Source organism: Leptopilina heterotoma, unplaced genomic scaffold (genome assembly GCF_015476425.1).
Source record: "Leptopilina heterotoma isolate Lh14 unplaced genomic scaffold, ASM1547642v1 Lhet_68, whole genome shotgun sequence".
Lineage (NCBI taxonomy): Eukaryota > Metazoa > Arthropoda > Insecta > Hymenoptera > Figitidae > Leptopilina > Leptopilina heterotoma.
In genome coordinates, this window is record NW_025111157.1 from 5,119,946 (window position 1) to 5,132,251 (window position 12,306).

The 12,306-nt window shown below is 25.8% G+C and overlaps 1 protein-coding gene across 5 annotated transcripts in view; it reads left to right on the forward strand.

Annotated features, from left to right (window-relative positions):
- The window catches only part of LOC122510350 (homeobox protein 2), a 42,863-nt gene that overhangs the window by 28,779 nt on the left and 1,778 nt on the right, over nucleotides 1-12,306 (forward strand). For 4 of the 5 annotated variants that reach the window (XM_043624926.1, XM_043624921.1, XM_043624923.1 and 1 more), the window contains 7 exons: nucleotides 4,966-5,181; nucleotides 5,731-5,971; nucleotides 6,427-6,780; nucleotides 8,411-8,619; nucleotides 8,899-9,160; nucleotides 9,484-9,820; nucleotides 9,911-10,033. In XM_043624926.1, coding sequence (XP_043480861.1) covers nucleotides 4,966-5,181; nucleotides 5,731-5,971; nucleotides 6,427-6,780; nucleotides 8,411-8,619; nucleotides 8,899-9,160; nucleotides 9,484-9,820; nucleotides 9,911-10,033 — 1,742 coding nt within the window. The remainder of the gene's footprint in view (nucleotides 1-4,965; nucleotides 5,182-5,730; nucleotides 5,972-6,426; nucleotides 6,781-8,410; nucleotides 8,620-8,898; nucleotides 9,161-9,483; nucleotides 9,821-9,910; nucleotides 10,034-12,306) is intronic. The other variant, XM_043624922.1, reaches the window with a different exon arrangement.

Below are 12,306 nucleotides of genomic sequence, written 5' to 3' on the forward strand. Positions count from 1 at the left end.
GGTACCACTCGATGTAATTAATTATCAACTGGTACCAATTATTATAAATCGTTTCCAACAACTGGTACCACTCGATATAATTAATTATCAACTGGTACCAATTATTGTAAATCGTTTCAAACTGGTACCACTCGATGTAATTAATTATCAACTGGTACCAATTATTATAAATCGTTTTCAACTGGTACCACCCGATGTAATTAATTATCAACTGGTACCAATTATTATAAATCGTTTCCAACTGGTACCACAGGATATATTTAATTATCAACTGGTACCAATTATTATAAATCGTTTCCAACTGGTACCACTCGATATAATTAAATATCAAGTGGTAACAATTATTATAAATCGTTTCCAACAACTGGTACCAATTATTATAAGTCGTTCTCAACTGGTACCACTCGATATAATTAAATATCAAGTGGTATCCATTATTATAAATCGTTTCCAACAACTGGTACCAATTATTATAAGTCGTTCTCAACTGGTACCACTCGATATATTTAATTATCAACTGGTACCAATTATTATAAATCGTTTCCAACTGGTACCACTCGATATAATTAAATATCAAGTGGTAACAATTATTATAAATCGTTTCCAACAACTGGTACCAATTATTATAAGTCGTTCTCAACCGGTACCACTCGATATAATTAAATATCAAGTAGTATCCATTATTATAAATCGTTTCCAACAACTGGTACCAATTATTATAAGTCGTTCTCAACTGGTACCACTCGATATATTTAATTATCAACTGGTACCAATTATTATAAATCGTTTCCAACTGGTACCACTCGATATAATTAAATATCAAGTGGTACCAATTATTATAAGTCGTTTTCAACTGGTGCCACTCGATAGAATTATCAACTGGTACCAATTATTATAATTCGTTTTCAAATGGTACCACTTAATGCAATTATCAATTAGATTTTTATTAAAATACTGGAAAAAATTTAATTTTTATTAAAAAAAATAAAATTCTTCTTGAAAATTCACTTGTTTTCTAAAATTTTGGTAAAATTCTTGACAAAATTACAATTATTTTTAAAAATTCTTCTTAATTCAATTATTTTTAATATCTATTTTAATAAAAATTTTAAAAATAATTATTCGAGTTGTTTAAAATAATTGAAAACCTCTGAAGAATTTTATTATTTGCAAAAATAATTAAATACTTACAACAAATTTTATCCAATTTTTTTTTAAATAATTGAATTTCTACACGGAATTTTATTAAATAAGAAAATAATTGAATTCTTGCAACGAATTTTTATTACATTTTTTTAAATAATTGAAAACCTCTGAAGAATTTTATTAAATAAGAAAATTGTAATTGAATTCTTGCAACGAATTTTTATTACATTTTTTTAAATAATTGAAAACCTCTGAAGAATTTTTTTACTTTTGATAATAATTGAATTCTTACAACGAATTTTATTAATTTTTCTAAATAATTAAAATAATGTAAAGAATTTTATTATTTGTGAAAATAATTTTTATTCTTGCAATGAATTTTAGTACATTTTTTTAAATAATTAAATTCATGTAAAAAATTTTATTTCTTGTAAAAATAATTGAATTCTTGCGAAGGATTTTATTAAAATTTTTGTAAATAATTTTTTCTATGGAAATTCAAATTATTAGATTTGAATAAATAAATTATAAGTTATTGAATTTCATAAAGGTTTGAATTTAAAATTTTTGATAACTTAATTCCTAGTAAAAAATAATAATTATTAAATATTTTTTAAAGGAAGTTATTGATATTTTGGAATAATTTTACTTTTGAAACAATTTGTAACTGAATGTAATAGAACATTTTTTTTAGTATATTACATTTTTTAGAGTGAATCAGAATATTGTTTAGGGTCAGGGAAAAAGTCAAAATCAGTCAGGAAAAAGTCTGGAAATCAGGGGAAAACAAAATTAATTTTTTGAGGCAACCCTGGAAATGTAATTTATTTTAAGCTGACACAAAATTCCACTGATGTTATTATTATTTTTTTAAGTTGTTGGTACCAAAAAATTATCTTCTGGTACCGTTAAATGTAATTAATTCTCAAGTGGTACCAAGAGATTATAGTGGTACCATTTATCAATTACAAAATTGGTACCAATTTAAAATCGTCAATAAATAACAAAAACAATGAAATCGAAAGCGAAATCGAAGCGATTAGCAACTGGTAGAAAAAAAATGCCAGAATCAACTAAATCGATAAAGAATATATTTTTAATCTGTCTGATCTTACAGTGAATTATCCCCATATGGAAAAAAGGAGAGGAAGAAAAAGCCCACAGTGGAATTTGTGTAAAGATAAGGTTGAAGAATGGATCTTAATAGAGGCTTAGAGACACATAGATTGATATATTAAGAGGAGAACTATGCTGAAGTCTGCTTCAAGGGAGGTTGGCTGTACCACACACTATATGTGAGAGGACAAGGAGAGTTGAAAGAGTCGAAGACGAAGACGTAGAAGACGAAGAAGAAGAAGGAGAGCAGAATGAAAAAGAGAGGCAGAACAGAAATACTTGTGTGCGAGAAGTGGATCCATTGCGAAAGAAGGGAACAGGTACCTTTACATGCTATCCAACAGCGCTGCGAATGAGAAGGTGAATCGCGCAAGAAGCGCATATGCAGCAGGAGAGAAAGAGAAAGGACTTCGTCGAGAGAGACTTTAAGGATTACCTGGTGGGGCAAGTCCTCTCTGATAATCTCTCGATTTTGCTCTCCCTTCACCCAATGGCGATGAAGCCACAGTCTCCGGAATTGACTCGTGCGATTCATCCGTTTTAGCGAAAATCATCCTAGCTTGCCTGTTTTGAAATTTATTCTTCTTCAAAAAAAAAATGGGGAATCAACACTTTAATTTATTTTATTCGCAAAGAATGAAATAATTGGGAAAAAAAGAAAATTTATGTGGTTCAGGATTAGTTTCTTCACGTGTGCCTCCTTCGATCGTGCGCATTCTGATTGATTCGATAGGAACATTGGTACCGCTTCCTCTTTCGTGATTTGCTCCTTTTTTCCATTTGGAATCAAATTTTTTTACAATTTCGAAATGAAATATTTTTTTTAATCAGTATTTCGTATTTTTGCTTTTTGTATTTTCTATTTCGTATTTTAGTATTTTTCTATTTTTTATTTTCTGTTTCCTATTTTTGTATTTTTGTATTTTTGTATTTTTGTCTTTTTGTATTTTTTATTTTCTATTTTCTATTTTGTATTTCTGTATTTTTGTATTTTATATTTTCTGGTTCGTATTTTTGTATTTTTTATTTTCAATTTCAAATTTTAGTATTTTTTATTTTCTATTTCGTATTTTAGTATTTTTGTATTTTTTATTTTCTATTTCGTATTTTAGTATTTTAGTATTTTTCTATTTTTGTAGTTTTGTATTTTTTATTTTCTATTTCGTATTTTAGTATTTTTGTATTTTTTATTTTCTATTTCGTATTTTTGTATTTTTGACTTTTTGTATTATTTATTTTCAATTTCGAATTTTAGTATTTTTATTTTCTATTTCGTATTTTAGAACTTTAGTATTTTTTTATTTTTTGTTTCGTATTTTTGTAGTTTTGTAGTTTTGTAGTTTTGTATTTTTGTGTTTTTGTATTCTTGTATTTTTGTATTTTTTATTTTCTATTTCATATTTTATTATTTTAGTATTTTTTGCTTCGTATTTTAGTATTTCCTATTTTTCATTTTTTATTTTCTATTTCGTATTTTTTATTTTCTGTTTCGTATTTTATTATTTTTCTATTTTTGTAGTTTTGTATTTTTGTATTTTTGTATTTTTTATTTTCAATTTTGAATTTTAGTATTTTTTTTTCTATTTCGTATTTTAGTACTTTTGTATTTTTCTATTTTTTATTTTCTCTTTCGTATTTTTGTATTTTTATATTTTTGAGTAGTTTTGTATTTTTGTATTTTTTATTTCGTATTTCAGTATTTAAGTATTTTTTGCCAGTATTTCCTATTTTTCATTTTTTATTTTCTATATCGTATTTTAGTGTTTTAGTATTTTTCTATTTTTTATTTTTTGCTTCGTATTTTAGTATTTTTCTATTTTTTATTTTCTGTTTTATATTTTTCAATCTTTGTATTTTTGTATTTTTTGTTTTCTGTTTCGTATTTTTCTATCTTTTATTTTGTATTTCGTATTTTAGTATTTTAGTATTTTTCTATTTTTTCCATTTTGCTTCGTATTTTAGTATTTCAGTATTTTTTATTTTCTATTTCGTATTATAGTATTTTTCTATTTTTTATTTTATTATTTCCTATGTTTCATTTTTTATTTTCTATTTCGAATTTTTTATTTTGTATTTTTGTATTTTTATTGATATTAAAGCAATCCGACGTTTTCATCAAGTCATCGCTCTGATAATTTAATTCCCCTCGGAAAATTGAGCCTCCTATCATTAGAAGATAGTAAAAAAATAGAATATAACCGCTGACATTGAGAAAATTAGTCCCATTGAAATTAAGTTAAATTGGAAAGAAAAGTAACCAATTGTCTTTTGTTTAAAGTTGATTGCCAGTGAGTGAAAACTAAGTCTTTGGAGCAAATTTAAAAGGGAAATTGTTGCAATGAATCGGTCTGTTTCCACTGAAACTAATTTATTTACTTTTTTGTAATTTAAATTTATGCCTGCAAATTACTCCCGCAGTAAAAATGCGAAATTTTACTCGATTACATAACACTATTTGATTTTTAATTTTTTTTTTCTTTCTCACCTCAGTAAATTTAATATTCCAGATTTTTAAAAAATTCAATTTTTGTCATATTGGAAAAAAATTACACAAATTTAATTCGGATTGAAAAAAGGTAAAAAAGAAAGAAAAGAATATATGATTGTGAAATTTATTAATTAAAATTAAAAAAGTAGGAAAAATTGTATTATTTTTAATTTGGATGAAAATTTGTAAAAAGAGTTTTCTTCATTTCTTTTCAGGCTTACCTGCAGGCAATTCGGAGCAACAAGGGCGATTTGAGAATTGCTCTGGCGGAATCCTCGAAGCAGCTTGCTCCACAAACTGGACCCCGAGTTGTGCACCATTCGACGAGGTCGAACAAGGTCGTCGACACTGAAACAACGCTGGAGAGAAGTGAGCTCAAAGCAAACGGACAGATCGTCACCGAAAAGAAGAAAACTATCGAACACGAAGAGGTAGACGCTCGGAGTAATTTCTCCCTTCATTTCATTTTTTTCCCCCTCGGACTTTATATTTTTGACGGCCCCAAAGAAAACCCCGTTTTGATGATTCTCAACAAAAAAAAAAAGAAGTATCGCTCAATGAAAATTTTCTTCAACTTCATTCATGAAACAAGACGACTCATTCATTTCTTGCTCCGCTGAATACCTTTCGATTTCTTCTTTGCAATTTTTTTTTCGTTTTTTTCTACTTTCGTAAATTTTGTTCCATTCGAATAGAAGTTTAATTAAAACCCCTCCGTTTATAGTGGGGGTAGAATATTTAATTAATTTACATGAGGGTTTAACAAATTTTTCCTTTTCTATTTTGTAGTTTCTTGTATTTCTTATATTTTTCTCGTATTACAAAATTCCAGTAATTTTCTATTTTTTGAATATTATTGCAGTAGAAAATATTTTGGAATTTTGTATAAAAAATTTGACTTTTTTGTCATAATAAATAGAAAATTGTAAAATAGATAGAAGGGAATGATATAATGAAGTAATGTGAAATATCATCCTTAGATCAAGGACGACGAGGTACCAGACGGAAAGGAAGGCAATGGGGATAATGCTTCGGAGACTAGAAAGGAAAGCTTTCAGAGATTCGTGAAAACGAGAGACGAGGATATTGTTGATTACGTCTCAGGTGGAGAAAGGATTGCACGAGAAATGCGCTACGTCTCGGAAACGACAGAAGGTGAACGAATTGGAGATTGGCCTCCTCCTCCGAGCACCATGCGTACCCATCGTCTTCATAAACAAGGTCAGAAAAAAATCTGAAATATATATTTTTTGCTCTCCTTTTCAATGGAACAAAAACTATTCGAAAACTATTAAACTCTTTAAAAAAACTGCTATTTTAGAAAAAAGTATTAAATAAAAAAAATATAGAATAAAAATATACACTACTGTTGTTCTCTTTTAAATCGAAAAAAAACTACATTTTTAATAAAAAAATACAAATGCACGATTTTATTCTCTTTTGGTAAATTATTGAATGCAAAAATAGAAATGTACGTTTTTATTCTCCTTTTAAACTACTAAGTAGAAAAAACAGAAATATACAGTTTTATTCTCTTTTTATTAAACTACTGAATAGAAAAAATAAAAATATACGATTCTATTCTCTTTTTATTAAACTACTAAATAAAAAAAAATAGGATTAATGAATAGGATTATTGATTGACAAGGAATTTAATAAGACTTTTTACCTCGAAGGTTCCGTGGGAGAAGGAACTCCAGCTTCGAGGAAGGACGCTCTGACGAAAAAGCCCCTCGACATGGAGGAAGAGGACGAGGCGAGAAAATTTGAGACTTCAAAATGGCTCGAGAGTCACTTTGGCAGTGATTCGAGATCATCTCATGGCTCACTGGATGAGGATCCTCCAATTCACACTGGCACCAACACGAGTTTCATCAACGTAACAATGAAATCATGCAACACAAGAGATCGTGATTTTCAAAATTCAAATTCTAGTCGTCCACAACGTCGTACCTCTGGTCGAGATTCCTCATCTCCAGTTGGTTACTTTCAGGGAATCAGCGAATGGTCTGAAAGACATCAGACTACTGGTAATTGGAAATTTTTTTTTAAATATAGTAAATAAATAGTTTTATAATTTTTTCGCAAAGTATGCTAAATAGATATTTTTTATAATTTTTGAAACTTAGAAAATAATAATCTATATTAATAATCGTTGTATTCCGATAATCTGTTCGCAGTTTGCTTTTTTGTTTTTTATAACTTTTTGAATAATTTTTCTTTTCAAATATTTTCAATTTTAAAATTAATGTATTAAAAATCATAGAATTCTTGCAAAGAATTTTGACAAAAAATTTGAGAATAATTGAATTTCATCGCGGAATTTTATTATTTATAGAAATAATTGAATTGTTCCGAAGGATTTATTAAAATTTTGGAAAATAATTGAATTTATTAAAGAATTTTACTATAAATTTATAAAAATAATTGAATTGTTTCAAAGAATTTATTAAAATTTTAGAAAAAATTGAATTCTTTAGTGAATTTTTATTGCAATTAATTGAATTTCTGCAAAGATTTTACTATTTTAAAAAAATTATTAAATTGTTTCGAAGTATTCATTAAAACTTTTTTAAATAATTGAATTTTTGCGAAGATTTTACTATTTAAAAAAATAATTGAATTGTTCCGAAGGATTTATTAAAATTTTAGAAAATAATTGAATTTTTTAAAGAATTTTACTATGTATTTATAAAAATAATTAAATTGTTTCAAAGAATTTATTAAAATTTTAGAAAAAATTGAATTCTTTAGTGAAATTTTATTTAAATTAATTGAATTTCTGCAAAGATTTTACTATTTTAAAAAAATAATTGAATTATTTCGAAGGATTTAATAAAAATTTTTAAAATAATTGAATCTTTGCGAAGATTTTACTATTTAAAAAAATAATTGAATTGTTTCAAATTTGGCTAATAATTGTAATTAATTATTTTAATATTAAAATTTGGTTAAAAGCATTCATAGAATAACAATTTTTCTTAAAAATTTTATAAAAACTGTTGAAAATAATTGAATTTTATTTAATATTTTAAAAAATAATTGTATTCTTTCGAGGAATTTTACTAAAATTGAATTAAAAATAATTGAATTCCTCCGAAGTATTTTACTATTTATAAAAATAATTGAATTCTTCCGAAGAATGTTATTATTTATGTAAATAATTAAATTCTTGCGAAGTGTTATTTTAACATTTTTGAAAATATAAACAATAATAATTAAATATGTGCTTAATAAGTGAATGTTTTAAATATTGATTATGAATTTATACAAAAATTTAAATTTGAAAATAAACCCTCGAAGGCTAAAGTCTTACGACAGTTCCGAGGGAGGGTAAAGGGCTCCAGAAGAAGGGTTACGGGTTTTAGTGGGTCGGGCTGGCAGTAGGTCGCCAGTTTATTAAATTTACTATTTTATATATTTATTTTTCTTTTTTTATCTCCTTTTGTTTTATCACACCAACCCCACATAACCTTGGAGTGCGGAATCCAAGGTATCTGTAGGCAGATTTCCCAAAAGTCCCTAAGCAAAAAAAAAAAAAAAAAAAAAATTTGAAAATAAAAAATTTTGTAATTTGCATAATAATAAATTGAACATCACGTTCCGCGCGCGTAACATTTGCTAGTTCTTTTTAATAAATTATTACATTGTACATTGTAGAGAAAAATAATCACGTGAAAACCTCGTCACCGGATCAGTACATAAACGGAAAGTCAAAGGATAATTTCCCGTCGGATAATACGAGAAATCACGTTGAGTCTTATTCGAGAACACTAGAGACAAAACGACACCAGGAGAGGCAGGATTCCTCGGAACATCAGAGAAATGGAGCTCCATCGCCTCCTCTTCGACGAAGAGTTCGTGAGCAGGTATACAATCTTTGATTCCTAATTTTCTTCAAATCTTTTTCAATATCATGATTTTGACAATTTTTTACTTTTTAATTTACACTTTAATTTACTTTGTGGTATTTATTAAAATACAGAAGATTCAATATTTTCGTCTTTAAAAAGATAATATTTTGAAAACAAGAATTTATTAGTATATAAATTATAAAAAGTATATAAATTAATAAGAACTTATAAAAAGTGTATAATTTAATAAGAACTTATTATTATGTACAAACTTGAATTTTTCCCGAAAAAAAGAAGAAATCAGAGGAAAAATGCAGTTACGAGACGACGAATAGGACATCGAGTCCGGTGCTCGTGGTGCAGAGAACTTGGGAAAGTCGCAACAAAGATGTACAAAATCAGAAAATGGATCGGGAGATTCGAAGGCAAAGTCCAGAAGTTAAGCCGAAAACGTTATATGTACCAAGATCGCGATCGATTTCACCAATTCCCAGAGCTACTTCTCCAAAGAAAGATAAGAAAATCTTTGAACAGGAAAATACTCGAACTTCTAAGAGTTAGTATTACCAAAAGAAAAAAAAGATTCGCTTGCTAGCAAACTTCGATTTCTTTTTCAAAAATTTCTTCACTTTTCTTTTCATTTTTATTGAATATAAAAAATAAATTCCCTTACTTCTTAGTTTTTTCTCTCTAAAATTAATAGAAAATATAAATATAAATAAATGAATAGAAAAGGAAAAATTAAAGAAGCACTTAAAAATTTGATTTCTTCAATTTTTCCGTTTCCTTTTATATTTATGTAGAAAAAAAACTAATAAGGAAGAAGACGACTTTTTTCTCGCACTCGATAAATTTTAATTTTCAATTTGAATTCTACAGCTTCCGGACAATCGAAATACAAAATTGGAGAATCTTTTAGAAAATTAGTTGGTAAATTACGATCGGCAAGCAGTGAGAGAAAGAACAAAAAAAGCGGAAGTTCAACGTCACAAGTAACGCAAACGGACGACACTCCAACTTATATGCAATATAATAGTGTCGATAAGAATATTCCCCTTGGTCCGGATTATGATTTGGATGATAAACCACCTGAGAGGCCTCCACGTTCGCCGAGAAATAATACACCAGTCTCTCACAATATTAAAACCACAAAAATGCATGACTATAATTCCAAGGAACAATGGCATCGAAATGAATCTGTACCTCCTGTTCAAAGGTTGGTTTTTGATTTCACTCTTTTTTTTATTTTTGTAATATTTACTTTATTTAATAGTTAATTAATTAATTAATAATGGTCTGCCTAAAGGTATTATTTAGGCGAAGATCCCTTCGGAGGAAGTATTTATGGGAAGGAGAAGGGATACGAAAATTCAAAACCACATGGAAGACATCGAACATCGGGAAAATCGGGAATTGAGACTGAATACAGGTAAGAATTTTTATTTCTATTTTGTTCAAGGGCAATTTTTATTCATTTGGTTTTTTAACTAACATTTTTTGCTCTCTCTCTACCTCTCTCTATCTCTCTTTTTGTCAATCGTCATTTTTATTTCTCTTTATTCAAAAAATTCGTTTTTTCCTGTTTGCTTCTCATATCAAAAATTCATTTAATTTCCGAAATGAATTTTTTTTATCTATTTTTTTCTTCTCTTGTCTGTGTAAGAAATGCGGAAATTCAAAAATAATCAAAGTGAGTAGTGTTTATCTTTTTAGAGGGCAGTCATTTTATATATTTCTCCATAATTAAATCTCGAGAAAGTTTTAAAGATAACGAGTTGAGATTAATATTCGAGGTTCATACAAAAAATATAGTATTCGTGGGAAGAAAGAATGAATGAAGCCTTTTAGATCTTTTCTCTGATTTTTATATGTTTACATGTCGTATACTTGTTCATTAGAAAGTGTAAACTCATTCTTTTTTCCCAAAACTCTTAATTGATTAATGTTTTTTCAATTTAAACATTTAATTCTTCTTTGGATTGTTTTCTCTGAAACGAAAATTATTTGTTTGATAAGAAAATAAGGGTTGAATTTCAATTTTCTTTTGCATTTTTATCAAATAATTTTTTTGGAAAAAGTATACTTTTTGATTCAGCTTTTTGAATTTTTTGAAAATACTGCAAAAAAAATTTGTTGCTTCATTGTAAAAATTATAATTATCCAATATACAAAACTTTTTTATTTAAAAATAATAATTTTTGAAGAAATTTCTGCAAAAATTCAATTATATTCAACAAAATTTTTAAAAAATTTTACAAAAGAATTCAATTTTTTTCTAAAATTTTAATAAATCTTTGCAGAAATTCAGTTAATTTCAATAAAAGTTCACTAAAGAATTCAATTTTTTCTAAAATTTTAATAAATTCTTTGAAACAATTAAATTATTTTTATAAATAGTAAAATAAATATTAAAATTCTTTAAAAAATTCAAATGTTTTCTACAATTATAATAAATACTTCGGAACAATTCAATTATTTTTTTAAATAGTAAAATCTTCGCAAAAATTCAATTATTTAAAAAATTTTTAATGAATCCTTCGAAACAATTCAATTATTTCAATTAATTTCACTAAAGAATTCAATTTTTTTCTAAAATTTTAAATTTTAAATAGTAAAATCTTCGCAATAATTTAATTATTTTTAAGAATTTTAATAAATCCGTCGAAACAATTCAATTATTTTTTTCAAATAGTAAAATCTTTGCTAAAATTCAATTAGTTTCAATAAAATTTCACTAAAGACTTCAATTTTTTCTAAAATTTTAATAAATTCTTTCAAACAATTCAATTATTTTTATAAATACATAGTAAAATTCTTTAAAAAAATTCAATTACTTTCTAAAATTTTAATTAATCCGTCGAAACAATTAAATTATTTTTATAAATAGTAAAATTCTTGGCAAGAATCAAATTATTTTTATAAATAATAAAATTCTTCTCCGAAATTCAATTATTTTCAATACAATTTTAATAAACTTTAATAATCAAATTTTTAACTATAATTATTAACAGACACGATTGTTTTAAAAAATTGAAAAAAATTCTTTGGTTAATTCAATTATTTTCTATTATATTCAGTAAATTAGAGAAAAATTTTGAAAGAATTAAATTATTGTCAAAGAAACTCCATTATATTTCAAAGAGATTCAAAGAAATTCTTCAAAAGAATTTAATTAGGATTTTTAAATAATAAAATTCTTCGCGAGAATTCAATTATTTTCATAAATAATAAAATTCTGCGAAGGAATTCAATTATTCTCAAATTTTTTGACAAAATCCTTTGCAAGAATTCAATGATTTTTAATACATTATTTTTAAAATTGAAAATATTTGAAAAGAAAAATTATTTAAAAAGTTTTAGGAAACAAAAAAGCAAACAACTTTCGTGTTAATTATCAATATTCTTTTTCGAATTAAAAATTCTCTTGTTTGTGTTTTTAATTTTAAATTTTATTTTTCGAATTTGGATATGGAATTTTCTTGTATTTTTAATTTACAATTTTCTTTTTCGATTTTTTTTTGCAAGTGTTGTAAAAAATTATTAAAGCAGTATTCAAAAAGTATTTCAAAAAGAAAAAATTGACAAATATTTGGAATTCAATTTCAAAAAGTGAACCATTAACATTCAAAGAAGTAAAGAAAATTAAAAGAAAAAGAAAATAATTTAGAATTAATATGGATAACAATCATCGCTTTGGCAATT